At 44.1% G+C, this 26062-nt stretch overlaps 1 protein-coding gene across 3 annotated transcripts in view; it reads left to right on the top strand.

Annotated features, from left to right (window-relative positions):
- The first annotated feature begins 1846 nt into the window (after nt 1-1846).
- The window catches only part of NHS (NHS actin remodeling regulator), a 249527-nt gene continuing 225311 nt past the window's right edge, over nt 1847-26062 (top strand). For 2 of the 3 annotated variants that reach the window (XM_032100727.1, XM_032100729.1), the window contains exon 1: nt 1847-2460. In XM_032100727.1, the coding sequence (XP_031956618.1) occupies nt 2061-2460 (400 nt within the window). In that variant the 5' untranslated portion in view covers nt 1847-2060. The remainder of the gene's footprint in view (nt 2461-26062) is intronic. The other variant, XM_032100728.1, reaches the window with a different exon arrangement.

Here is a 26062-nt window from a genome sequence, read left to right on the forward strand (position 1 = left end):
ATCTGAGCTGATCAGAGAGTAGGTGCTATTGGGAGGCTGTGGTAAGGTGCAATCTAAAATCCTGCCCCTTGCAACTTTTACCTGTTACCTATGGCTCAATTCACTGGCTTATCATGTGCCTGAGAGAGAGGCTGAATGAGTGCCCGAGCTGATTTCCTCAGAGGTATCTCCTGCCCCTGCCTGGTGAATGCTATACTTCTGTTTCTTGGTCCTTTTCTTGTGATCCCACACCAGTTTGGGTGGCTGCTGCTCTTTCTGAAGCTTTAAGACTTAACAGTGCCCTCCTGCTTTATGAATCTCAAGTGAAATATTAAAATAACTTTCAGTGGCTTATAAAAAATGTATCATGACTCCGCCAGGTAGGAAGAGCAGTACACACTCCATTACAAGAGATAAAAGCCTCCCCACTGCAGAAGAAACTCAGGAGTACGGGGTACAAATACCTCAGTGATTTTAGTAGTGGCTCATCTCGGGTCCAAGAAATATTTTTAGTACTGATTGAGCATTGTCCCTGGACCTGTGGCAGCTCTCACATCCCTGCTTTCTCCCACTGGTTCACACCTGAACATCAAGCCCTCCAGGAAGCGTGGGGAAGTGATGCTGGGATTGGGATAGGCTCTGTGTCTTCCTCCTTGCCCAAGCATAGGGCTGGGACACATTTCAAGCCAAGTCAGAAACCTGAGCTAAAGACCTGAGCTGACTTTGTGTCATGGTGTGTTCCCCTTTCCAGAGGCAAAGCATGAAGGCACATGAACAGTCCATGTCAAAAGCCAGCACTAGGGCCAGCAACGTTCATCAGCTCAGACTCTGATCTCTGTGAAAGCAGCTGTATCCCCCCTGTGAACCTAAGCTTGTCCCAGGAGAGAGTCATTGCATCTGCACAGTGTGGGGTATGTGTATCACCAGGCTGGCAGTGATGCTCTCTGCAACTCAGGCTATTTGACCAGAGGTAATTAAAAGCTGCCTCTATGTGGTCATGTAATGACAGGCTGTACAACAACACACAAGTGCAAGGATGACAAGTTAAGGTCAAATGGGCAAACAAGCTGCTGTTTCCAAACTGGAATGCCTGCATTTGCATCTGCCCGGCTCTCCTTTTACAGTACTTCTTTCAGTGGTATTTACCACCAATAATTTAGAGTCTGTGTTCAGATTTCATGCCTGCTTATTAGGCACGTTCACCTTTCAGGAGTGTATGTACGCAAGCTGAGCTGTGTTGCGTCAGAAGCAGTGCTCCTTGTCTGACGGGAACCCAGCTTTCCCTGACCCCTCCTAAGAAGCCGGTGCCCAAGTGCCTGCACCTGGCTTCAGGGAGTGCAACAACCTCCGCGGTGCCCGAAGAGGTGACACCAGTGGGCGGGCACCACCCTCCCGCAGCAGTCGGGCCTTGCTGAGTTGGGTTCCCTTCTGCCCCTCGAGACGGCTTCTCTTTCTTCTTCTACGCACCTGAGCAGTGCTCCCGCCGGAGGGGAGACGGGCTGGGCCGGAGCCGAGGAGGCAGAGTCCGCCCGAAGCAGCGCTCCCCGCCCGACAGGGGCCGCCGGTGCCTCCGCCACCCTCGCACCGGGCCCGCGCCGCCGCGCCCGCCCCGCAGCGCCTCCCCGCGGCGGCGGCAGCTCGGCACCGCCCCGGTCCCCCCGCCGCCCCCGCCCCGCCGCGCTCCCGGGCGGGAGGCTCGGCGGCTCGCTCCTCCTCGCGGCCGCGGGATTCCTCTCTCCGGGTTTTCGGGCCGCCCCTTCACACCGGAGCGGGACGGCGTGAGAGCGAGCGGGCGAGCGAGCGAGGCGGCGCGGATGCGCCCCGGCTCCCCGCGGCGGCAGCGGCAGCGGCGGCGGCGGATGCTCGGCGGCGCGGCGGCCGCTCCGCAGCCCAGGAGCCCCGCGCAGGGAGGGAGCGAGGCGATGAGCCGCCCGCCGGCGGCCGTCCGCGAGTGACGGCGGCGGGCAAGGAGCGGCGGCGGCTAGGAGGAGAAGGACGAAGAGCAGGAGGAGGAGGAGGAGGGCAGCGATCCCCGCCAGTGCCCGCGGGAGCCCGGGAAAGCTCCGGCCGAGGGCTCGGCCATGCCCTTCGCCAAGCGGACCGTGGAGCCGCAGCGGCTGTGCCGGCGGCAGCCCGCCGCCTCCGTGCTGGAGGAGAGCTGGGGCGCGGAGCCACCACCGCCGCCGCGGGACCCGCCGCCGGAGGAGCCGGGGACGGCGAGCGAGGGCGCCGAGGCGGCCGGCGGCGGGGAGAGGCAGGCGGCGGCGGTGCTGATGGTGCTGGACCTCTGCTCGGTCAGCAACGTAGCCCTGTCGCGGATTCTCCGACAGCTCTCCGACGTGGCCCGGCACGCCTGCACCCTTTTCCAGGAGGTCGAGGCTGACATCCAGGGCACCCACCGCCGCGTACGGGCGCTGCACGGCCGCATCGCTGGCCTCCAGGGAGCCGTGCGCGGCCTCGACCCCAAGCAGGAGGCAGTGCGTAAGTACCACGGAATGCGGGATGGATGGGGAGCACCGCGGGATGGATGGAGCGCACCGCATCTCGGGGCGCCCGGCGGGTAAAGCCGTCCCCTGGTAATCTGCCGTGCAAAGTTTGGGGCCAGAGTCGGTGGGAAAGGAGCCCTGGCGGGGCAGCAGAGTGGGAAGGGAACGGGCGAGCGCGGGTCGGGTCGGGTCTGTGGGCGCCGCTGGGCGCCGCGGCGATGCCGGCGGGAGGGATGATGTCAGTGGTTTGTGCCTTACGTAAGGAGCTGGCTGGCGGGGCTCTCGGGACGCATCTTCTGCAGCCAAGGGTTTGGCCAGGGAGGGGGACGAGGTCTGTCAGCGGGGCACCGGGGCTGATGGCGATGATCCGCCTCACTCGGGCATCTTTGGGTTTTCTCCCTTTGCCGGCCTGTCCCTCTTCCCCTTGGAAGTGTCTCTGAATTCCCGATCGAAATGTTACGCTCTTAAGTAGAAATAATAAAACTGCTTCGTCGTTGCCTAACTTTCGGGGCCATAAAATAAGGAAGTTTGGCTAATGACTTCTTTCTGTTTAAAGAGTGGCCCTGAAGAGCCGGGCGGGGGGGGGGAGGGAGAAGGATAAAGATCAAGGCAATATGGAACTTGTGTTATGAGCAGTGCTTGAATCCTGTTTCTTCTCCACCCAAACTATAAAAGCAGTGACAAGCTCTGTAGTCCTAACAGCTGCTGATTTCTGCTGAATATGGCTCGTGTTCACAGCAGTGTAATGATTTTGTGCTCTCACTGGTGCATATGCTTCCCAAGCACTTGTGGATATGTATTTTTTTGATACATAGGGCTGTGGATTGGAAGTCTGGAGTAGCAGAGATTGGTGTTGGTTCTGACCTTTTAGTATCTGTTTTAGGAAAAGCAATGGCTTGAAAGGAGAATTTGGTTTAGTTTTTGCCTTCTGCTGTACTCCGCTAAATCCTGAGTACCTCCACTAAGTATAGCAAAGTGAGTTTACACCAGGGTTAACAAGACCATGCCCTCTTCTAGGTGTTTTTAATGAATATGCCATTTTAAAAATTGTACTCTGGATTTCCTCCCCTTTCAAGCACTGTAGAATATACATGACTCTTCTAGGATCAGTGAAGCTGTCCTGATTAACAGAATCAAGCCTTAAGTATTCAACGGTATTTAAGCTACATACTCAGCAGCTGTACAGTGACTTTGCTGGTGATGTATTAATATACATCAGCCGTAGATGAGACTGAGGGAGGTTTTTTGTGGTTTCAGGATGAGTGTGTAATCAGAGCAGAGTGCTGGGCTGTGATTGGAAACTGCAATGAGAAGGAGGCTTGGCTGAGCTAGTGAGGGAACTGTCTGAGGAAATGAAACTCCTCGTATCACATTCTCATCTGTAGGTCTTTTGAGCTGAATAACTGTGGGTATATACTAATGTAAGTGAGAGCAGAGCTTAGCTGTTCTAATCTGTACGGCTTTTTTCTTTCTGGATTGTGCAAGTGCAGCTTGTTTGCAAATCACAGAGCAAAATCTTGATATTACAGCACAGTTATGTCATCTGCTTAATTAGAGAGTCTGGCTTTATCCCTGTGATGATAAATGCAGAATCCTTTTTTTTTTTTTTTTTTTTTGTGCTCTGTTTTCTTTTAAATCCTTCTCTCTTTAAGAGGGGAGAAAATTTTGGTCATGGTCTTCCCTGTGTTTGCCAGTTGTTCCTCCTTCCCCTTGTATATGGCACAGTGCCACTGATAGAGCTGTAAGATGACCCTAGGTCTGGTCAGCCAAGGGATCCTCCACAGAGCTGGGCTTTGCCACCACCCATCCTCCAGTAGGTTTGTGTCCTGCCTGCAGCTGTGCAGCTGCTCAAAGCACACCTCTCAGTCCTCATCACTTTTCTCCATGCAGCACTGTGCCACATGTTCCCTAAAGGTGAAAGTCTCAGTACCGATCCAACATACATGAGCAGTCAACTTCTTTGCCTGCTCTGGTTGCTTTTACTCCCCCTCCAGTGCTGGATCAGCGGAGCTGCATGTACATAGTGCTGCATCTGAACATCTCAGCTGAGACCCAGAGCTGAACAGCACCACTCTACACATCATCTCCTCACATTCCCCCCAAAATCCATACACACCCACAGCAATACCTCCCTTTGGCCTCCAGACCACTCACTGTTTCCAAGGGACAGATAAAACTGCCTATCAGGAAGCTGCCCATCTTCCCTGTAGTGTATAATGATAGTGTGCTTTCTCCTCTCTGGGCTGACGCCTCCTCCTTCATTATTACTTTCAGCAAGACTATGCTAATGTTTGTTTTATGCATGAAGTGCCTACATAATTCACTCCTGAAAGTATTACACTCAAGTTACTACACCCAGTTGTTTTTTTGAAACCAAGAGATATATCGCAGGTGATCACAGATCTGCCCAGGACCTAACCAGTTTAGCATTGAAGCATACTGACTTTTATCTCCTGTGGTGAGCATGGAAATGATGGGATGGCCTCAGGGCTGTGTTTTGGCTGTCCAGCCCAAATGACACATCTAAGAATAATTCAGAACTGGCTGGAGGTTTGGACTCACAACCACAAGGAGCAAGTTGGTGACAGGCATGCAGCCACCCCACCCATGGCATGACTGTAATGGCTGCATTGAATTTATTGCATATTATGAATCTGGAGGGGCTGGGCTTCTTGGTGCATTGACCATGTACTGAGATGTTAACACCAGGACAGTACAGCCCAACCACACGTTTTTCAAGGAGTCAGTTTAAAACTACTAGCCTATCTTGCCACAGTGAGACATTCTTCATGTTCCAACTTAAAGTGCAGCACAGTGATTTGAGACTAATACTACTGGACAGCCCTAGATACTGAGCTGTGGCAGTGGAAGGCCTTTTTCTCCATGCCTCATAAACCAGCTGCATTCTGAGATTCCCCCTGTGGACGCACAGGCTGCATTAGGAAAAGGAAATGATGGGCTAATGCCATCTCAAGAGGTGTTGGAGCCAGTGGTTAGAGGGGCATTCCTTGCCCAGAATGCCATTCCTTGGCAGTTGTAGAGATAATACCAAAGGGAAGGGGAGCAGGAAAGGAGTTCTCTTGAAAATAGCATATAATACAGTTTTGCCTAATAATGTATATTATATTGAAAATTACATATTATTTTATTAAAACATCTATGTTGGATTCAGGAAATATTAACAAAGAATTAAAATTAAAACTGGCATTTTTCCAGTAATGCTTATCACTACTGCTGTCATTTTCACAAGGCCTTAACATTCTCAGCTCTTGCAATGGTGAGCATTTGCAAGTATGTGTATACTTTGCTTTAAGAAAAGTACTTAAACTCCTCTGCTAAGCTACTGGTAAAGGTATTTACCTATGTGTTGCCCTTTGTTTTTGTCACTGTTCAGTGTGATTGGAAAACCTTGTTAGGCACAATAAAGGACTGATTCTGGGCGGTCACAAGCAGGTCATCTTCAAAAACTCAAGGTCCCTCGCCTCTGCCTCCCCAGATGCTGCTTGTCCTTTCATCTTCCTTTTAAGCCTCTGGCCAGCCAGCATCTTGCAAATATGACTCCTTTCCCATCCTCTGACTGTAAGAGAAGCAAGGGTGAGAAATGTTTTTCTGTTCAGCTCCTGAACTAACTACTTTGCCCATCTGCCACTCCAAGTACTTTACTGCTTTTCATCATGAGCAGCTCCAGGGTCTGCTTCTAAAGCACAACCAGGTGGGAATAACATTATTGTTGTGAGTCTGGCTGTTGCTTAGAGTTTTCTTGTTGCCAGCAAGAGAACTGAGCAGTGTGGTACTGCCCAGTTTTATTATTAGATGCTTGATTATCTTGGTAATAGGGAAATGTAGGAGAAGTGCTGGACTATTGTGTAGGGACTCAGTGCCTCCATGGTTTATTTGGAAAGGTGATTTCTCAGACTAGGGGACTGGAGATCTGGCAGTTTAAGTGGAATATAGTACTTTACAGAAACTGATGATGTAAGCCATCTTGCTTTCTGAATAATCGGTAACAACCGGGCAGCAGATTTTGAAAGCCCTAGCTAATGAGATCCTTTTTGCACCCTGGCATCCCAGAGAATTCCACGCATTCCAGGCTTTTTTTTGAAAGCATCAATGTGTTACCAGTAGCCAGTCTTTCTAAAAGCTGTATCGTTTCCAGAAGTTGCCTGCTGTATCTTCATTGCTCCACTTTTCCATTCCTGATTTTGCTATGTGCTAACAGTTAGTGATGCAGCCTCTTACGAGTGTGGGGATCTCTACTCTGCTCTTCAGAGGCCTCTGGATCTCTACAGTGAGCTCCCCTATAGGATTTTCTTCTTTCCTGAAGTGTCAGTATTGAGATAAAAAAGACAGCTGTGAACTGATTCTTTATAATTTTAGTCTCTGCATTAATTTATTCTGTTTGATTGAAGTTGATTACTGAGAACAGCCTGGCGAGTTTCACTCTTGCTTTTAGTCTCTTTCCTTCTGCTTTTTAGGTGGTTTTGTTTTGATTTTGTTTGATTTGGGGTTTTTGTTAGTGTGGCTTTTAACCACACTGATATAATGCTTTTCTGTTTGTGTTTTGAGCTCTGCAGGGAAACGTTCAATCCATTATAAGGTTTTCATGTGTTTTCTGCCACAATCCTACCATTTTTACGAAACATATATTAGACCCAAAGCTCATCAGATAATGCACCTCCTCCTTCTTAACTTAATGTGCTGAAGTCCATTTCAATTGCTTTTGAAATGGAATCAAGAAACTTTCATGCTTCCATCTCAGAATTCAGTTGCATCGTAAGGCTATCGCAGGCTTAGGGTCATTGAGCATCCTTGCAGAGATCTTCAGGGAGGTACATAAGACCTTAAGAGTAGATGCATCTTGAAAGAAAAAAAAAAGTCCAAGTTGTTGCACTTTATCTCAGCTTCTCAAGATTCTTGAGATTTAAAGTGCAATTTTCATTGTATGAATTTTCTGTGGTACTGGGGCGCAGCTTTAGGTCTCCATGGGTTGGATATATTTACGAAAAATATCTCTGATGCTGCTGGAGACAAACCAGAAAAGATTCCTTTAACTTTGTATTATAGCCCTTTATAATTAATGAGGCTATCTAAGTGTGAGGATAGTTACACTTTTAGAGGTACACACTAATGTAACCTGGGGGACATGAAGCGAGAGGATGTATTCAGAGCTCCCTTTGTACACTAAAATTGTATTAATTGGCAAGTCCTTGTTGGGTGCAGAATAAAACCTCCAAAGAAAAGCAGCTGTACACTGGATGTACTAATCCATCACCTTCAGCTTTGTGTTCTCTACTTGCCTGAATGGAATGACACAACCTCTTCACTTGTCCTTTTGGAAAAGGAGAAGGGCTTTTGGCTTTATTTGCTAGGTTTGATTTCTCGGTGTTGTGCTGGTCACTGTGTACTCATTTGTGTCAGAGAGCTCACCTCTCTGGTGCACTTGCCTGTAGTTTGCCCATGAATGTAAATAACCCAAGTTGTGAGTGTGGGAAAGCTGGAGAATTTCCTCAGTGCATGGTTTCTTCTAAATGCAGAGGCTTGATGGCACTTTAGCAGAGTGGAAAGGAGAGGGAGGCCAAAGTATGGGTTTTCCTTCTTACCTTTACTGCTGTCAGAACAACAAAGGGACAGAGGAAGAAAAACCTGCTCACTTAAGGATGCCATCTCCACTTTACCGGAACATTCGCTAGAGCACCATTAGCTAGACTACTGTCATTTAGGAGAAAAATGCCTTATCTTTGTTTACAGAACAGCAATAGAAGACCTTTAACACAGGAACATGACCATTCAGAGGCTTGGCTTGAGGTATTTTTTTCTCATGCATTTAGTATGTGATAGAAGGTAATGGGATAGAATTTGTCAGGTGGCTTTGGCAGGGATGTAACTTTTTGAAAGCTGGGGTTGTCACCTGTGGTCGTGTTAGCTTGTGGAATGCAGACTCTGGTCTCTTTGCAGATAAAAGCCTAACGTAAAATCCTTTGTCCTGCCAAGGCCAGTGAGAGGCTCAGTGAAAAGGCTCTAAGGGCTCAGTGCTCAGGTAGATTCACTAGACTTTATCTGGCACAGCCTGGTAACAGATGAAGAGCAGACAGCAGAGGTTTCCCTCTGAAGCCATTCCCTGATAAAGGTGGAAATCTTCTAGAGTTTTGCTGAATGTCATTTACTTGGTCTTCCATTGGTGTAGCTCAGAAAGCCTATGTCTGTTCTATAGCTCCTTGCTTGTCATTCCACAAATAGTACTTAAGCTAATGTACCAGGTTTGAGTGTTTGGGGATTGTGTTGCTAGATGGAGAGCCTGCCAGTTAAAAAGCATGATATCAAAAAACATTCAGTGCTTGATTTCCACCTCACTGCAGCTACACAGCTGTGTAATATCATAGTAGTTAGTGGAACTTCTTTCTGCCTCATGCTCAAGAGCCAAGCAAAAGTCTCCAGTGGGTTTATTAGAAATTCTGCTGGGAATGTTTTAGCTCCTTTTTACACAGGAGCAAAACTGCAGAGAAGATAGAACCAGACTCATAAGAGACATAGACTTACTGTGGATCTAGTGGTTTAACAGAAATTATTTCTACAACCTCTTTAAAACTCCATGCTTGTATTTTAAAGCCTTAATAGCGTAATGTGTGTGTTCATACAGAAAAAAAAGATTAATATTCCAGTGAAATAAATGGAGTCATTCCTACTTTTGGTTACTTCCCTTGCTCATACAGGAGAGATATGGTGATTAATAAATAAACGGACTCTGATAACATATTGAGGGCATGGGGAGGTCATTCACCTCTTGATTCAGATGCATAAGAGATGTTAGTTTTCCTTTATGAACGATGAAGGGCCTGGAGTGTTTCCAAAAACTCTTGCACAGTTCTCAAATGTCCTTGGACTGAGGGAAGGACTTGCAGGAAGGAAATATAAATACCCAATTTAAGGGTGCCACTCAGATGCTGTTCTGGATCATCAGAATCAGGTTTTGTTGGCGTTTCGTACACAGGTTTACCTGTTCTGAGGCTTCAGTTCCAAGGACCAGATTAGGCTGGTCTGGCAGAGATGAGCAAAGGTCCAGAAAAAGAATGGGAGAGAGTCCTTTCTGATCCCTGCCATGAGCCGGTCCCAACCTCTTCTTCTCCATTCAGGCAAAAGCAGACTTCTCAAGTGTGCCTGTTTAAAGGCAGCACCTGGCTCTTCCTCTCTCCTAACTGGAGAGCAAAAGAGATTGGGTGCAAGGGAGCAATGGCTGTTTAAAAAAGCCCCTCATCTGACACATTTCCTTCACACATATTGTACCTAAATCAAGCAGAGAGCCCCAGGAAACTCTTAGTAGCAATGTTACCATGTCCAAAGTGGGGAAAAAAATAGGACCAGCTGATGTGAGTAATACACATATGTGTTTTAAAAGCATTGTTGCAGGGTTGTGTGGTCGCCGCAGTCAGAGAGCTGGGATTTTCAAAAGCTGCTCTTTCCAATTGCTTGGCATATCCATGTAATCAGAGGCTGACATCAGGCTCTCGATTGGAACTACTTGAGCTATTAGGCTGTGAAGAGCAGAAACTCTCTGTGTTACGCAGTGTGTATGAGGGGGAGAAGGTTTTTTCCACTTCCTTTGATGTATTAGCATCAAGAGAGGGAGTCTTTGCTTCAGTCCTAATTGCTTCTCATCTTTGAATTTATATACCAATATGTAAGTAACTGCAAAGGGAGATAGCAGAATTTATAAAAAGTTCAAAAAGGCAGGGCTTAGAGCATGATTAAAATAAAAGATAGCATACAGTGTATGCTGTTTTTAGCTGAAATATCTCCCTAGAATACTTTCCATTTACATTCTCATTATATCTAACTGCTTCTAATGCACTGCTTAGCTTAACAACTGGCATGTTTTTAGGGTAGATTTTATAGTAGATATACACCCACTGTGTTCTTAACTTGAGACTTTAAATTGCAGTATCTGTATTGGACAATCTTTTCTTATACCTTCTTGTCTGAAGGCAGGAGAAAAGCAATACTGATAGGAACCTAATTAAGCCTGTAGTCTTATTACACCAGGAGCTGTGTGCTTGAAATGCTGCTCAATTCAATGAGTGCTGCGTGGCACTGCCATGTTAAGTCCCAGCAGAGTGACATATTTTTTTTTAATAGGATCACTGTAATTCTTACAAAGCCACCATGGTTTTCTCTTTCTTTTGAGCTGCCAAGGCAGTTGGACTTTGAACTACAGCCACTCAGACTGAGTCCCTGAGAAAGTCCGGAGGAGACGTCTTGCGAGTGTGTGCATGTGATTATGGGGAATGAGCATGGGGCGGTGTGTTTGTGCTATAAATATGCACAGAGTCTTCAGGCCTCCGCAGCTTTTCCCCCTGCCTTCCCAAAGCATTTTTTGTCATCTTGACAATGTTTGAACAGGCTTTTAAGTTGACCTGACTTTTAAGTTGACAGAGGGTGCGTTGGGGAGGAAAAGGTGCTAATCCTTCTTCTTGAAGATGTGTGTCTCAGTGGCTACAGAACTGGGTCATTTCTAGGAGCAGAATATGCAAGGTGCTTTGAAAAATTCCGGTGTGTCCAGAAGCTTTGGATTGCTTTAAAGACAAAACTGGGCTCTCTGTGCGTGCTCAATTTTGCCTGATTTTTTGATTTTTTTTTTCTTCCCTCCAAAAAGGCATTGCCTACCAAGCATTGTTCTCTTCAGACTGTCCATGATTGCAGAAATCAGATCTTCATGATGAATGAAATTCAAGATAGGCAGCAGTAACTCCCTGTGATGCTCAGAGGCAAACTTTTTAAAGATGTTATACATGTTTCACTGCATCCAGTACTTAGTGAGATATGATAAGGGGCAATTTAATAAGTGAAACAAGGGATTAATTATGATTTAATGCTTACCATGCAAATCAGACTGGGTCCAAAAGAATGGACACTATGCAGCTCCATTTTTCTCACTGTAAGGTTTATTTACTTGCAGGAAAAAGAGGGCCAGTTCTTGTCATAGGCAGGGTCTTCTCTTTGGTGAAGTGTTGTGTGCAGGAATAGAGTCAAGAGATGTATCTTAATTAATTTCTAAAAAAAGAAATCATATATCATGTATTGACCAGTGACTTTCACATGCCCAGCCTTACCCCTGGAAGCTACATAGCTCTGCGAAGCCCAGATTTTGAATGCAAACTTTTTTTTTCCTGTTTTTTTTGGGAGGATGACTTTCTCATACTTATCTGAAACCCCTTCTGGCTGGTTCTGCTGCTTCAGACTGTGTTAAACACAGCTCCCCTGGCCTTCCCGTACCCCAGCAGTTAAAATCATCACAGAGGCTCCTATCTCAGCACACTGAGGAGATCTCACCTCCCCTCCTGTATTGACTGTTCCCTGCAACAAGTGTTGCTGCAGGAACCTGAGGTCTTGGTCTCTGCAGAAAGTTGCCTGAAGCCTTGCACATGGTTAGCATGCCAAAGACAAATTTTCCCCATAAGTTGGATTATCCTGGCAGCACTGTTTTTAGCCTTGTTTCTTATCAAAACATGTATTAAGGAATAGCGCACACTGTGTGTATACTAGGGAAGGGGGTGGGTATGCCTGGGTATCTCACACCAGCCATTCAGAAGTTTTATATTTGTTACTCATCTACAATTTCAACTACATCGCCACAATGTAGAAATCGTAAAAGAGGCTGCGAAGTAAAGGAGAGGACAGATTCTTCCTGCTGCATTTGGAGAAAGGTCTTGTTCTTTATTAGAAACTAGAAAATCCACTGGGGAAAGAATCCCAAATAAATGTTCCAACCTAATAAAAAAAAGTGCTCCAGTTGGAGCTCACATTTACATCAATGTGAAAGTCAGTCTTTGCATGACATAAAAGCCGGAGAAAACCAGGCTTCATTAGTTCCGCTGCTTGCAAAACTGGTTGTTCGTATTCCTCTTTCCCCTCTAGAATTACTGATTATTTCTTTTCAATATTGTTTTTTTGAAACTTACGCCTCGAATGACTTTCATTTTGTGCCATCCTATCCTTTACTCCTCTTCTCATGGTGGTTTCACAGGGCCTATACTTTTACTTCTGTCTTAATAGCAAAGATAACCCCCCCTCACTCCCTTCATGGTGTGAATGAACAGTATTAATTTTTACAGCTGTGGTTTATTCTCCATTGATTATCTTTAATGTGATGCTGTCTTGTTCAGTAAATAAACTACCTGCTAAGATGTAATCATCCCCCTCCCCCAAACATAACCTGCTTTTAATAGATGTTGTAAATGCACTCATTGTGCCTGGCACATTAAAAGCACTGGTTTAAGTTCCTGTACTTTCAAATTGCACTCTAGCTGAAGTGTATTTTGTGGCAATCATTACTCTGCTAATAGCTTAAAATAAGTATCACTACTTCATTACTTCAGTAGTATTTTTAGTCCTCTGTTACAGCTGCTGCAGGCTTGTTATAGCCTTGGTGCCCAGACAGAGGTTGGATAAGCTGTGCTCTAGACAAAACTCTCCTAAGGGAGACTAGGAGACTCACCTGAAGGTTTATCATTAATTATCTGTTGCTGTTAGCTGATGTGAATCAGTGTCCAGAATGACGTATGACCCAGGGTATTTACCCAGTTTATGCTGTAAATGTTTTTAGGGACCTCTGTCAACACATGCAAAATTTAGAGTGCAATTCTCTCTCAGATCCAACAATAAAATCATCTGCCTACAGGTACATACGGAAATGAGCACCCGTATTTGAGAGGTGCTGTGTCTGTAGATGAGTGAATGGGTTACAGCTACATTCAGCAGCTATAATGTGACTATTCATTTATAAAATTCTCCAAGTGGAACTTAACACAAATTATTAGTGTAGATTAAAAGTATATTTCATTTATCTGCTTGTTCCTAAGAACCCAGTAGAATGGCAATTAAAGAAAATAAGAGGGAACTGCAAAATATCACAGCTCAGGCTGATTATTTATTTCCTTTCTGAATCCTGTTTGGCTTTAAATCTGTCTTGATAAAGCAGCATCTTGGACTGTGAGACTAAAAGGTTCTGTCACCATAAAATAAGTAAGTGTGCCCATTTTTGTGCAGACCTTTTAAAACGACAATGGAAATAGGTTTTCCTCAAAGAGGAAGAAAAACAAGAAGAGGTTGTTCCTCAAAATTCTGTGTGTCACTAGAGGAGGAACACCCTTGTTTATACATATACACACACACACACACATATGTATATACACACACAGAAACACTTATCTAGATAACAGAAGAAGACCAGTGGAAAGACTGGACAACATATTATTGGTCACTGAGAATAGAAAAGCTTGATAAATGGGAGAAGAAATTTACAGCCACATCAGCAGCAAACTGGTCAAGTGAGAGAAAATATTTAGTACTCCAGCTCTCATGACAGAGGTAAAAACTGAAGGTAATTGATGTATCTTGTTTTTTCCTTGTTTTGACTTTGTATCTTCATTCAAAAGCATCTCATGATTGAGTTCACTTCCTTCCCATCCCCTCCCTCTCACAATGGAAGATTAGTTTGTACTCAGAGACTGTGATGGTGTTGATGGAAACTCTTCTACTGGATATAATGGGTGATCAGAAGTGAGGTACATCTTGCTCAGGGATGTGGGAATTCTGCTCTTTGGTACTTGCATACTTACAAGAGTAAAGACTTTGCTTTTGAATGAACTGCCCCAGCTATATTACAGCAAGGGTTGAAAAATAAAACGGAAATGTAGAAAAGCCAAGTTAATGAAATCAAATCTTCCAGGAAAACAGATGGGTAAGTGAAAGGTAAAGTGCGCAACTCTACCGTGTCATTTGCAGATGCACTGAAGGAACGTGTTGTATTTGTTTTTGCAAAGAGATGTCTCCCGTGCCTTTGTTCCCTTTTGAGACAGTCCAACCTTGGGCTTGTTAAATATGTCTCTACAGAAGTTGGCACATACTGACCTTGTTTGCTGCAGTCTGCTCTTCTGCAGCTTCTTGATTCTAGTGGCATGAGGCAGATGGACAGAGCCCTAGAGCTAAATGCTGGATAGCATAATTAATTGCTCTTGTATTGAAGGCTGGAGCTGACTGAGACAAACTTTGGCTGATACTACAATATTTCTTTGTCCAAGTTACATCTCCAGTGTCAAAGTAATTCTTGTTTTTTTCTTTCGGATCATACTCCTTGGGTATGAGGATGCTAAATTATATGCCAATATTATTTTCATTATATACCAATATTATTCTATTACGTTGGCATAATAGAGTTCTCTCTACTGCTTTGTGCCCTGATAGCACTACGGGAACATTTTACAGGTTTGTAGAGCTTGTGGAAGCTCACCTGAATTTTCCTTTCATGTCTGTACAGCCTTTTCTCTGCTGTATTTTGGAGTCATAGTGGTCAGCTGTGAGTATCATGTGAACCCTGCTCCGTGGAAGCCCCATGCCAGTGTGGTCCTGGCCAAGCACATTTTGGACACTGGAATGGGGTTTACGAGGAAACATAGCAGGTAGCTTTTAGGTGGACTCAGCTGCTATCTGTCAATGGCTGGTAGGTGTGTAGAGCAGACTCAGACCCATCCAGGTGCTGAACTCCTCCTGAGTGAGCTGAGAATGTTTAGTTTTGCAGGCTGGAACCGAGGAGGAGGACCCAGTGGCTAAAATACTATTGCTTAGGAGACCTGGATTCATCCACTGACTTTTCATGAGAACTTCCAGGGAAGGTTGTTAGTGGCATTCAGATCACCAAGTTTTAGCACTCTAAACTTCTGGCCATCCATCCTGTTCAAAGATGAGCCTGTCTTTCACTCTTGAGCAGTGAAAGTTTCTAGTTCACATGAATCCCTTAAGTTCTGTGAATGTCACAGTGTGAAGTGGGTACTGCCACAGACTTTCTGGCACTCTGTTCTCAGTCTGTGGCAGAGTGACAGCACATCCTCCCTCTCAGAGGAGTTACCACACAAGCAGTGAGACTGAGTTGGGTTGTGGGGTGATAGATCCACGACACACTGTTCTGTAAATGACAGGCAATCTGCAAGGCTGAGACCCTTCCACATCAGGAGTGCTTCTGTCCTTTATGGGCAAATGTTTTCAGGTGCTGTGTGAAGACAGTACCCCCAGGTGGGATTCTCCAGTCTTACTTTTTGCAAGCCAGGAGTCCTTGCAGGCTGGAGCTGAGGAGATCTGCAGGCCTTGCTCTGTGAGGACTAGCCTTAGGTTGGGCTGAGTTTGCAATTGCCAGTCTTTCTTTTGAAGCTTGGCTCATAGAGGAGATTGAGCTTTCTTACATTACAGACAACATGTCCTGGTTAATTACAGTCATGTAAAGATGAGGTTTTACCTTGGGACTTGGTTTAATTAAAAAACGGTGCTGGGAAGTTTATTAAACATCTTTATTCTATCTGGGTGCCAAGTACTAATGCTGGTTTTCTTCAGGTGCTCTCCCAGCTTCAGTCAAAAAGGGCCACCTGAATGTGACATCTGCACTAATGAAAGGGGAGGGAGGACAGGCTGTCATTCTCTGTCCAGCCAGGTTTGAGCCTGGCAGCTCATTTTTCAGAGCTTGGGCTTGTGTCTGGGCTTTGGGGAAAGGTTCTTGCAGGTAGTAGTGTCAGAGGAAAAGTTGCAGTGCAGAACCTAATGCTTTCCCTGTGCAGTGGAAAAATCATGATCATGCATGTGAAATGTGGACTTAGAGGAACTTTGTGTGGGTGGTCTTGTTTTGACTCTTTCTGCCCCCCTTCCTTTCCCTTCCCACTCACGTATGCTGAAGTCTGTCATCTATTTAACTTGAGCTTTTCTAATAATCCTAGATAATATGCAACAAAAACAATAACAAGGTGCCTGGATATACAATCCCCCTGAACTGTAGCAGCCACAAGATCTCCTAGACATGCTTTTTGTTAGTACTGGCTTGTGAGAGACCTAGCACTCCATGATGCCCATCTGTTAGCAGCATGTTTAAATGTGATTAATGTGCAAGTTGCAAGAATTGCAATAGCTTTTGCTAGTCTACAAGAGAATCTGTCACTGTTAATCTCTTGCAGTATTAAAAGCCTAATATAGTAAATCTAATGTTACGGAAAGCTGTAGCTTTGCTTTTGTTACCATCACCTTAGTGTGTTATTAAACTACTATTAGGTTTTCTTCTGTAGTTGGCAAGCATAGAGTGAGTGTAGGTATCATGCACATGCAGAAGAATATTTAAATGATCATTTAAGTATGAAGGCTCTCAAGAAAGAGATGCTCTAACATAAAAGGATTTTGGGGAACATTGGGTTTGACTGGCATTCCTGAGGGGATATGGACAGAGCAGGATGTCTTAGGAGTCAGCCCTTTCCCAAAATGTGGTAGAGGCCAGGAAAATCACAAGCAGTGTCCTGATGTGATCGTTCTTTGCTGTGCCTTGGTAAACATCAGAAATAATTTTGTTTTACCCACCCATGGCAGTGGACCTACCTTGTTAGTAGTTTAAACAGAACTGCTGGGTCTTTAACAGAGATGATGGGCAGGATAAGCAGTGTTATGGCACAAGCAGGGACTGTCTTCTGGAGCAGGCTGACACTTCAGGGAGCAAATAGGGGAGGACCCAAGGAAGGAAAATTACTTGCTTCATATAGCTGCTTGTGTTCGAAAGGATCAAAGAAACCATAATGAGTCGGTATCTTTCTTTTTCTTTAAAGGAAATTTCAGAAGAGTGATTCAATTAATAGTAGTTTACTCAAGATCTGCAGGTGGCTTGTAAAGTGTAATCAGATCCCCCGCACCTTTTAAACCCAGATCTACAGCTTTGTTCATTTTAGTGGAGGTGGAGATCTCCATTCTTCGATTTACAGTGGCAGTTTGGTAGAGGAGAGGGCTTGTTATAAAACTTCTTGGTTTATGGCATGATTACAAGGTGCTTTTGTTTCCAGCAGGGACAGCAATAGTGCTTTGGTCAAGACATTTCAAAACTGCTTGCAGTTTGTTCTTGTGAGATCAATGGGCACTGCAGGACAAATTGAGACCTGCCTTTCAGTGAAACACCCCCTCGCTCCATCATGCACAGCATCTTCAGAGCTGCCAAGCAGCTTGTCCACTTCCACTCATTGCAAAAAGTCAAAATCAGATCGGATAGAACAGTTCTGTCAAAGGGGTAGTTACAGAATATATATAGTTGCAGAAAACGGACTGGACTCCAAGGGATTTTCTGGTTCTTCTGTGTGCCTCTCTATAATCCAGTCTTTGAAGCATTTAAGAGCTTGAGGTGCCATGATTAAAAGCTTCAAGGACCATGCTTTTTACCCTCTAACAGGACAGGCATCAAGTCCACTGCTCTGAGCCATTAGGAAGACTTGCAGGGAAGATAGCTTGCCAGTCAGACTGAGTGCAGTAAAGGGGCTTTCTCCCTTTTGTGATAACACATTGTTGAAGTGAAACTGTTCATTTTTGGTTCCTGAGGGCTGCTGTGGCACACCCTGCACCTGTGAGTCCCACTATTGCTCCTGCTCTTTGTCTGGTGAATTGAAGAGTGATGCCCAGTATCCTCCATCCGTTCTCGACAGGCGAGTCATGTGCCAAAGGCTGCAAGTAGTGGGCTGAGGTGAAGGTCATACAGCATGTTATCAAATTAGGAGACTGCTTTGCTCTGCCCCCTCCCCTCAGCTCTTTGGCAGTCAGAGACTGTTAGCTCACACTGTGAGAAATTCCAAGAGCTTCTAGGACGGTATTCCAAAGCCTTGCAAAGCTGTGCATGATAGTGTAAAATCTTAAAAAAAAATTTACAAGAGTCTTCATGGATCAGTTCCTTCCTATACCCATGGTTGCAGGGATATCCCTGGAAAAGGGCATTTCTTTCATGATTTGAAAGAGTCTTGGAGACAGGGAGTTAGAGGACGGAGGATTCATCTGCACCTTGAATGCCTTGTTGTTGCCTTATGCTTTTAGTTCACTTTTTAGCTGTTAAAATGTGGAGGAAAGAGGATTCGGTAAGCAGCTGTGTATGTGTTTGCCTTCAGTGAGTGCCTGCTCAGGCAAGGCAAGCATGATTCAGCTACTAGTTAGTGCTGATATACCAGAATTGGCAAGCACTGAACACTCCTACTACTGGATCTGCCCCAGTTGCTTGATGTGCAGCGATGAATGGATGAACATTCACCAATGCTGTTGCACAAACAAATAAGTTAATAAAAAGCAGCTGATTGTGTCACTGTAAGCTGTAGAAACTCCAAAGTAGCACTGAGATTATTTAAAAACAGATGTTCTTATCTGGAAACTCCTAGAAACATACAGTGGTTAGGGTTTTTTTAAGGGAAAAAAACCGCAACAGGATAGACACAAAACAAACTCTCTACCTTGTCTTTAAATGATTTCATGGTGAGGACTTTTATAAGAGGTTTTCTCTTGAAGCCTTATCCCAGGTCTGAGTTTGACAGCGAATTTAACTTTGGATTATCTCAGAGATAATTGGAGCTGCACTGGCATTCTCCAGTGAGAGAATTAACTCACGAGGAAAAGCTTTTTTAAGGGGACGCAGTGGAAAGAAAACGCTCTGTGAAAACTGGAATTATACAAACCAGCTGTCTGGCCTCATATAAAATTATACTGGCCTTTTGTACCTCCATGTAAGCGGTATTTAACCCTTGCCATCATTACCGCGTACTGCTGAGACAGATGAACTTCTCAGCTGATGGCTGAGCGGGCCGGCAACAAAGCGCAGACGGATGCGATTGTGCGGGGACGCGGGGCTGTGGCGAGGCCAGCCGTTGGTTCATTATTCAGGCAGACAAAGCTTCCCGCCCTCATGAATCACGTCGGCTTTTTTTTTTTTTTTTTTTTTTTTTTTTTTTTTTTTTTTTTTTTTTTTTTTTCCCTCCTTCTTTCCCTCCCTCTCCGAGGGAACTCAGTAAAAAGACCGGGCATACAGATCAGTCACAGCAAGCTGGATCGTTTCCATTTACGTTTCTCTGCCCTCTGGAGGCAAAAATTGTCCCATGCTTGTGGCCTGAGGGGTACTGAGGGTGCCCCTTCTGCCCCATGCTCCCCAGGTGCTGGTGTGGTGCAGGATTGACTCCTCTGCCCATTTCCCAGGGGAGAACATGGTTTTCTTTTCAGCTCTGGAAACGAGCCCAGACCACTGGTCCTGGGTGCGCACAGACTCATTTTTAACAACTTCCACATCTTAAGGAGGACTCTGTAGCTATGGCCAGTGGCAGGAGAATTACATTAGTGTCCCCTTTTTACCAGCTGATAAGAAAAGCTGTGGAGCAGTGTCCATACACATCCCCTTCAATAGCGGTGAAAATACCTGAGGATGACAGCCAGTTTGGGAAGTTATATTGAGCCTTTCTGCTGCTAGAGAGGAAATGAAGTGCTTCTGAGAGGTGTTCCAGGGCCATGGAAACAAACACATGTCAATGTTAATGTTCTGCTGTAACAGTGGAGGGAGCAGCGCAGAGTCCCTCCCATCCCAGTCATGGGCTGCTGCAGGCTGAGGTAGCATGGAGCGAGGGCTCAGGGCAGGAAAAGAATATTCTTTCTACCATGAGCCTAATGGCAGTCCTCAAATATGCAGAAAAATAGTTTTGATCAGAAAATCATGGCTGGTACCAGATGGTTCAAGCAAAGTGTAAGAACTACTGTAGTAAAAAGTAGTAACAACTGCCCACACATGAAGCTTTATCCTAGAGAAGGAAGGCTTGGCTTTGACAGGTCCTTTGAAGCATGAGCTTCTTATGTGTTGTTTGTTCGCTCTGTATGTTGTCATTGCACATGCTACTATTAACTGAACTGGGTGTGTGGTTTGGTTTTTTTTCTAATTCTTCCTAAATTCTTGGCCTCAGTGATGAAACATGGTCAGCAGCTCTGCTGGTTACCTGTGTATTGCCTGGGAATGCTCTGCAATTAGTTTAATTTCTCTGAATACCCACTTGTTCTTGCATTACAAAGCTGGATAATTAAAGAATCCTGGAATTCTCGCTCTGTACTATTCATTCCTTTGTGTACCTCTTTCTTGTGCCCTTATATCTAAATTAAATACATTAGACCTCTCCAGTGTCTTTCCATCTGTAGATCTTTTCATGCCACTAATTATTTTTATAAGCTGCTTCTGGAGCTCTTTTATTTCTTGGTATCATTCACAACTCAAAGGAGGCTGCAGACAGCGGTATCCTTATGAGTGTGTTCTGGGAGCTCCTTTCTCCTCAGTTTCTCTCTCCATCCTCCCCATTTTTCCAGGCTCAGTGCTGTAGCCTTCCCTCACTAAACCCGATGACTTCAGCCATTGTAAATGAAGAATACAGAATCCTTCATTTATGTGTATTAATCTGATAAGTGACTAAAGCTACAGGCCTAAGCATCTTGGTGAGCTGCCATATCATTTGCTAATCATTAACACAGTTGAAAGACTTTTTTCTTTATTAAAAAACAAAGTATAGTCTTTAAAGAGCAGTATTTTGCAAGAAGAGAAAGCTGTGTTTGTTTTGAAAGGAAGATTTATTGGGATGATATAATCCGACTTGTGCTATCTCCTCACCTGTTTTTCCTCAGGGAGACCATCAATCTTTATTAAAATTTCTAAATCAAAAGATAAAAATGATAGACAAATTCCAGAATGGGATGAAAATGCTAACAAGAGCTGAAAGAGAAATCCCTTCCTTTTAATACCTGCTGAAATTGAATTCAAAGAGGATCTAGTTGACTCTGGATGTGTGTGATCTGAGAGCAGTTTTGTGGCTTCAGTCCTTTGTAATGCGAGATCGGACAGAAAGAACAGTGGTGCATGGGTCCCATCTGGAGGGATTTATCATCTGAACTCTTAATGCTGGGCTTGCTTTTTTTTCCCCATCTAATCTTCATGCACTTATATGCCTCACGTGAAACAGCTTTGAGTGGGTCCTGGAGTTGGCTGGGTCCAGCTTCTCACCTCGCTTTACCATTTCCTTCCATGAGCTGCCTCTAGTACAGCTGAAGCTTTCCTTATCCTTCAGGCTGTCCCTACCTCTGGCTTTTGCAGCGCTGGCTCCACCACAGCATTAATACACACAGCTAGATGTTGCCAGTTCTGTCTGGAGATGGACGTTGTGCTGCACTCCCAAAGCTATTGCAGGTTTGGGAGAACTTAATTTTTTAGTCCCCTCCTTTGTGCCATGTCTGCATCTGACTTGTGAAAATGCATTCAAAGAAAAATGAGTCTTTCTAAGTGCTTGGAGGATGAGGGTTGTAGAGAGAAGTTGTCCCTCAATTAACACTGGAGGGGCATTTGCTGGAGAAGCAGCAGTTAGGCTTGTACTGTTGAAGTTCACTCTCATTTCAGGAAAACTCTTCAGTACAAGTCACAAAGAGATGTTTATTAGCTCATTTGGGGCTACCTGAGGTCTCTCTTCCCTCTGAACATAATCTATGATACCTTGCCTGTGCAGGCAGAAAAAAATTTGCTCCGTAAATTAGGAGGAAAATTATAGACAAAAAAAGGTTGTTTTCAGTAGACCATGCACTGGTGCCTCTTTCAGACAGAAAAGTGGTAAATCAGGCTGAAAAAAAGATTGTTTTCAAAATTGTCTTTCCCTTTACTTCTGCCACTGTCACAAAAAGTAGTCTTGTGACCCCAGCAAGGGAAAGCATGCAGCTCGTCTGACTGTGGTCCTTAACACAGTTTGAGCATGGCAACCTTATCTGTAGATTCTAACATCCACAGATACATACATGCAGGTTAAATATCTATCTATCCATATATTTAAACTGTGATATCTTCAATTATTAGATTTATTCACACATTTTAAATTCCTTTTCAACATTCTTTGTAGCCATTTGTAGTTCATTGTATAGGGAAAGGAAGGACAAAACCCAGGCTTTTTCTTATTTACAGATAAAGGATACTACTGTGATCCAGTGACTGATTTTGTTTCTTGACTCACTAACCACGAATTAATCCACAGCTCTTCAGCACTGAACTACACTGGGTCATGGTTAGATCTATGGGCTATATTGGAGAATCAGAGCAGTATCTGATTTGTTTTTCCTTTTTGATCTAGTGTAGTATATTGCCTGTGTTGAAACTAAACAGAATTAACTTTGTAATCTCTAGTGTAAAGCATCAATTTCTTTTTCAAATAAGCTTTGAGTAACAGGATATATTTACTGTTGACATTCGGTCAACAAAATATTTTTTTAAATACCTAATAAATAGAAATGTCTGATAGTACTCATTTTTTGATACAGAAACTAAAGAATGACTGCTCCTAAGGGAAATAAGACAGTATTTGGGAGTCCTGGAACTGGCACCCTGTGTGAGACAGTGCAGCACACCCTGAATTTGTGCTGTGTAACAGAACTGTTGGCAGAGCAGAACTACCATAAATAAATGAAGCTGATGGACTTGGGTTACATCTTTCCTATAGAAGCAGTTGTTGCTGGATGGTTTGAGAGTAATCTCCTCCAAAGTAGTCAGGGAGGTAATTTCTTCCCAGGCTGGCTCTTCCAAACACATCTGTGCATTTATGATCATGCAGAAGGTAATGTTTGGGAGCAAATGACACAGACATAGTCCTATGGTTTTGGCTTGATGTGCTTCCTTTGCCATGTCTTTCTGGAAAAAACCTTAGCCCTAAGTACTGGTTTCTCTGTGAAAGCATACAAGAAATCAGGTGGTTTTAGCAATAGAAATTTTGTCTCAGAGATATTCACTAATAATGAATTCTGGTCCAACACCAAGGGATAGTGTTTTGTTTGTTTGTGTTTTGTTGGGGTTTTTTTATTTTTCCCCCTCTGGAGAGTTGTAAAATATTCATGTTCTTTGTGTGTGAACATTAATCACATGGTGGTGGGTGAGGGAGGCTTCTTCATGGGTCAGGCTTTGCTGCTGTGGCTTCTCTTGCCTGTGCAAAGCTGCTGTGAAATTGGGGGAATTTCTGCTGACAGTTTGAGAGGTTCTAAGGTGAGCAGTGGGGTGAAGCAGAGTGATTGGGACTAATCTGTTCTTCTCTAGGTTTTTTGATCTGGAAGGGAATGACCTTCAGTGCATATGGACCATTGTGAACACGCTGAGCGGATATATAAAATGTCTCTGAGGAAAGAAGCAACTTTAAATAAAGTGTTCAAAGGCAAGTAAGAGAAAGAGAATGATACTGGAATAGACACAGGAGTCTCAGAAAGGACAGGTGCCTTGTTTTAAACAGGGGACGTATATTTTACAGCAGCAATCTTGGCTGATCTTTTCTTTGTGTCAAATCTTAGCAAGTGTTGATTTTTACCCAGCACTACTTACAGTTTAATTAGGTTCCCATCTTAGTCCCTAGGTCTGAAGGGAAATGGAAGAGGTATTCAAAATTCCAAAGGATATGATTAGAAATTGCCCTAGTCTGAGCAGGTAACAAAATCTGCCTTTTCCTCTTTGTCTCTCTCAGGAGTGCAGTGGCTGGTGGGGGGAAATTTACTTCTTGTGATTGAGTGACCTGATTTTGTCTCCCACTTGCACAACACAGCCTCTTGTAAGAAAACGACTAGTCTTAAACTCATACATAATTGCACAGCAGGGAGACTGAGTTTAAAAATGCAGATTTCTGTGTATTAAGGAGCAGAAATCTGTTTTGAACCCTTGAACTTTCTTTGTTGTTTAAATGACCACCTACAGAACCCGTCTGCAGAGAGCCAGTGAAACACAGTAGCTTCTTTTATATGGAACAGTATCTTTCCCCACCCCTCTCCTTCTCCCCTCCTTTCTGACATGAATGTAATACTCTATCCTTGTAACAGAGGACGCTAATTATGGAACTTAGGGCCAATGTATGTCTAGGCTATACAGTAGCAGTAAATGAGGGTATATTCTACTAATCAGTGGTACTAAGCTTGGGAACAGTGTTATCTTTCTTTTCTTGAGAAAATGAGCTACTTGCTTCATTTTACATGTTTTCTTATTGAATAGGAGCTCAGTTAGTAGGTACAAGCCTCCTCCTATCTGTATAAAAGGGGCTGATGTTTATATCTTTGTCCTCAGATGTTCAAAATCGTGTTATGCTATAATTTGGCAGCTTAAGAAAGCATCAAATATACACACCCTACTGTTGCTGTCCTCTATAATTAAGTGCTATAAAGGTAAATTTGTGTTGTGAGTATGATTTTACAGAGCTTGTGCTTATACTTTATCATACTTGCCAAAGCCTTAATGTAAAGGGCAATGTTTGACAAACGTGCTGTGACTAACTCATGTGAGTATGAGCAAGAAGACTAAAACAGTGTGGGATACTTTGTTTCATATAAATGACTTCCTAAATATTCAGCTCTATGATTTTTCATTTTTCATGTCAAGAACAAACCAAAATACCTAAGCTCAAACAAATCACCTTAACTGTAAGTGTGTGGAAAAAAGAATTTAGTAGAATGGATGATTTGAAAATAAAAAGGCTTTAGTCCTCGTAGACCTGGGTTAGCATATACCTGTGCTGCAAAATTACATTCACTTAAACTAAGGTAAAATAAAGAAAAACACCACACTGGGAGAATTAACTCTTTCACAGTTGTGTTCTTGTCCCTATGTTGATGTAGAGCTGGATAAAGAGGTGTTCTAGCCCTGCTGGGGATCTCCGTAAGTGTGACCTGTCCTTTGAAACATTTTGGGAGATACTGCAGGGAGAAAGTGTCTGTCCTGTTGTGACATGGAGGCAGAAGTGATGTTAGTGATGTTATCATGGCAACTTGCTGCGGTATGCAGCTAGGAATTGATTGTCTAGAGCCTGAATGGCCTGAACTCCTTTATGAGATCCCATGTCCCATGGCAGAATAGCCACCAAGTAGCTGTCACCAGCGCATGTGGATTTCTCATTCTGACGACAGGAGACATGTGGGAGCGCCTTTCAGAAGGAGATGTTTGCCCTCAAAGAGTCACTTTGCTTGGGAGATTGTTAGGCTGCATGCAGCAGTGATGAGGGAGGGAGGATAATCTCTGCAAGTTTTCATAGGGGTGGGAGGCTGATGGCTGGTTTTGGAATATGGTTTCAAGCGTGGGGAGTGGGGCAGCATCCTTGTACAGGCCTAAAGTCAGGCTAGGACTGTTTGTTTTCTTTTGCAAGCAGAGTTTTGTGCTAAAAACACTGAAGCATTAAGAGAGATTGCTTTGCAGGAAAAAAACAAAAGTGTGTAATTGTGCTGCTGTCCTCATCTCTGTGGAAATCAGTTTGATTGTTTTCAGACCCTTTGTCACTGCATGACATGAGGAAAGGGTGGATGGCCTAGGAGTAGGTTGTGGCCTACGAAAGATGAGAGTGAGTGAAAGTGAAGCTGAGAGTACTCTATAAGATCTTCATTGCCTTTGAGTGTAAATTGTGCATGAGAAAAATGCACTGTGGCGAGCACACTTGGCTAAGTGGAAGCTAAGGCATTCTGTTCTTACCTTGTTACAACTTTGTTCCTGAATGCAATTAACAGCTATTTTATTAATCTTATTCATTTTGTGCATAGGCTGTACTATGCCAGAGATGGTATTAGTAGGTGTTTGGAAAAACACTGATGGAAGAGCACCTTGTAAAATGGTAGATGAACTGTTGCTCTTGGTTCAAGGCTTGCTGACACTCTGGATAGTGTTGACAACTTCTGGGATTTTATTGACCCTCTTGGACTGCCAAAAACTAGAGTCATATGTTCATTTGAGCATTAGCTCTCCAAGTTTAAAAAGAAACAAGTTG

Source organism: Corvus moneduloides, chromosome 2 (assembly GCF_009650955.1).
Source record: "Corvus moneduloides isolate bCorMon1 chromosome 2, bCorMon1.pri, whole genome shotgun sequence".
NCBI classification, from domain to species: Eukaryota; Metazoa; Chordata; class Aves; order Passeriformes; family Corvidae; genus Corvus; species Corvus moneduloides.